At 48.8% G+C, this 3,108-nt stretch overlaps 1 protein-coding gene across 1 annotated transcript in view; it reads left to right on the top strand.

Annotated features, from left to right (window-relative positions):
• Nucleotides 1-2,835, top strand: part of LOC108971321 — a 21,910-nt gene extending 19,075 nt beyond the window's left edge. The window contains exons 6-8 of the mRNA XM_018937291.1: nt 343-656; nt 791-1,596; nt 1,733-2,835. Coding sequence (XP_018792836.1) covers nt 343-656; nt 791-1,596; nt 1,733-2,835 — 2,223 coding nt within the window. The remainder of the gene's footprint in view (nt 1-342; nt 657-790; nt 1,597-1,732) is intronic.
• Nucleotides 2,836-3,108: the final 273 nt, after the last annotated feature.

Raw genomic sequence — 3,108 nt, 5'->3', positions numbered from 1 at the left:
TCTTTTAGTTTTAGGACTTACAAACAACCGTTATGTGAACAAAACTATAATACTCGCTTTAGCAACTTTGTTGCGAGAGTATAAAAATAGCACTTTGCAACTCCATTTTCATCTGAACTCCCTACAAAATCAACATTAACCCCAAGCCCTGTCCATTGAGAACTCAATACAAATACAACAATCGAAAGCTCAACCGCAACAAATCTCAATATTGCTTTGAAAATGATTTCCATTTGAACAATACCAAGCGCTTCCTCATCCGTTCAATATCCTCAAAGCACACATCTTTATTGGACAATGCTCACACATGCATTTGAACATTTCACACCTCTGCCTTTACAGCATCTGCCTTGTTTCAACATCACCAATCTGCAGGAAAAACTGAAAGAGGGCGAAATTCCACAAAGCCACACCTACAAAAGCTACAAGCATTCTACAGCGTCGGCGGCGGTCGCACCCACTGTGCGCAAACCTCAGCAAGGCCCACGGCTAGGCGCTAATAGCCATCACCAGGTGCACAATGTGTGTCTGCCGCCGACCACGGCCGAAATGGCATTGAATGGCAAGCAGTTGTTGCAACACACCCACGGTTTTGTGCCCTGTCGCAAGCATCCGAATGCAGCGGAGGCGTTCGTCAATAGTGATTTGCAACACAGGTAAAATATTTTTGCCCCCTTGCCCATATACATGTATTTGCTTAGCTTGCTGACCAACTGACCGACTGACTGTTACATTGAGTCACTTCGGCATTTCTGTATGTACAACAACTGTTTCCCTTTACACATCACAGGTATTATTTCGAAAAGTCACAGCAGCCAAAGTGCAATTTGCATTCCAAAAACTTTGCCAAATCTCTTAATGAACTCTACACTGACTCGGTTGGTGGTCTGCCACCGCCGCCGCCGTCAGCGGTGAAAATGGGTGGCGTATCGCAGACCTTGCCTCGTATGCCGCTGCAGTACACACAATTCGGTGACTTCGCACAAGATTATCCGCTTACCCGCAGCGTCTCGACCACCACAGACATCTACCCCAGTCACAACTCTCGGCACGCCACACCGCACATTGAACGTAGAAACCGACGCAACATGGCGACGAACACACGACCTCTTGACCCAGCAGTGGTGACACTAAGCGAAAGTGAACGCGGCGCTGAAAGCGAAAATGAAAGGAGTCAACGACGCCGACGTCAATTGGCCGACAGCCAGTCGGACAGCTGCTACGATGATGATGAGCCACAGCGACTGTGCGGTTTGAAGCGGGGCATACGTAAGACTAAAGATGAACTCTTTCAGGAGTTCTGCAAACGCGCTGGCATGCGTCCAAAGCCGAAAAACATTTACTTCATTGCCAGCGAGGAAGATACGGCGGCGACATCTGACGACGAAGCACAACAGCGTCGTCACTACAAAGCCACAAGTCATCTTGGTAATGGACAACATAATGGAGGTGGCGGCGGACGTCGAGATTTTGCCAGAAAGAGTTGCCAAGTAGATGACGAGTGTCAAAATCCGCGGGAAACAGATGAGGATGATGAAGGCGAGGGTGGATTTTCGCAGCTACAAGACGAGGATGAGCACATTTACGTTATTCAAGGTGAGTAATGTAATACACACACAGCCAAATTGCCTTAAATTGAATGCGAGCATGCCGCACTTAAAAACTTTCAGTTTTAATTTAAGCTTCTACTCTAGTTTTTAAGCAAAGCCTTAATCAATAACATTCCTTGCAGATAATCCTCAGTATGTGACCAATCCAACATATCGCAACCTACGTCGCTCCTCTATGTTCGTCGAGCCGGCTCATCTGCGTAAAATCAACTCTAATCTTTCATTGACCGCATTATATCAGCCAGAAAAGACTGATCAGAAGAGCTCATTTGCTGTGGACCGCAGCGACTCCGCCATGGAAATCTGGCCTCCACCGCCCAGCTTTAGTAGCGGAGAACCCTATTTTGCGGCTGCCAAGAGTGCCTACTATGGTTCGCAAAACCGTCTACACCAGGATTACCAACCCAACGTCCAAATATTTCAGAGTCGCACTTTGCCCCGATCATTTTTGAAAAGCCACACGAACTCGCAGAACAGCCTGGGCTCGGGCTCGCTACACGCAAGCGCTTCAGCATTGCACAACAACTATAGCAGCAGCCAGAGTCGCTTAACAAACATGATGTTACAGCAGCAACATCAACAACAGCAGCAACAACTACTACAGCAAAATCTTTATCTGTCACAATCACATGCTGCCGGCATCTACAATTCAGCCTTTGCGTTGCACAAATCCAGCGAAGACCTCGCTGCGGCACGCAACAGCAGCAACTATGGCGAACGACGCCAGCAACGGCCACTGAACAACAGCAACAACAATGATGGAAGACTTCAGCAACCAGCTGTGCATTGGCCTGCCGCCATACCGTCCTCACCATCCGGCTACGCAACCAACTATCAGCAAATCCAACAACTGGGCGCACCACCGACACGTACGCACCATGCAACAGCTCCCCACTTGGCGCACGCGCTTTTGACACGCTCCTTCAGCAGTAACACCAGCGGCGGCGCCGACAGTGGCATTGGCAGTGGAGGCGGTAGTGGTAGTGTGGTCAGCGTACCGCCGAAATTCCAGCGCGCCTACGCTTTCGATGAGCAGCGTCGATCCAGCGCTTTATTGGGCGAAACATTTGACCCCGATGAACTTGAGCGTGAAAGACGGCGTTCGCATGCCAGTGTTTACAGCGGCCTATCCATGATGGGTGGCCAAAATGCCAATGGTGGTATCAATAACAACAACAACCACAACACTGACCACTATGACTTGATTAATGGCACTGCTGTCTGAGAGAGAGTTCACTGGAATACCGCTAGCCGGCAGCAAACAGAAAGGACTTTGTTGGATTGGCTGCCAGCAAAAGCATCAGTTGGATGGTAGTAGCCGCAAGCGGCGCTTTGTCGTGTACGGCACAAAGCGGAAATTGATGATAGTCGATTACCAAATGGTTGTTACGTCCGCCTCTCCCTATCACCCCAACAAAACTGGCCAAATGGTCGGCTTAGTGTAATTAAAACTCAAACTTAGGAAAACATTGTTGCACTGCCAGATTAGAATAGGAAG

Source organism: Bactrocera latifrons, unplaced genomic scaffold (assembly GCF_001853355.1).
Source record: "Bactrocera latifrons isolate USDA-ARS-PBARC rearing strain unplaced genomic scaffold, ASM185335v1 scaffold_34, whole genome shotgun sequence".
In the NCBI taxonomy this organism is placed as follows: domain Eukaryota; kingdom Metazoa; phylum Arthropoda; class Insecta; order Diptera; family Tephritidae; genus Bactrocera; species Bactrocera latifrons.
This window is presented reverse-complemented; position numbering and strand designations above follow the sequence as displayed.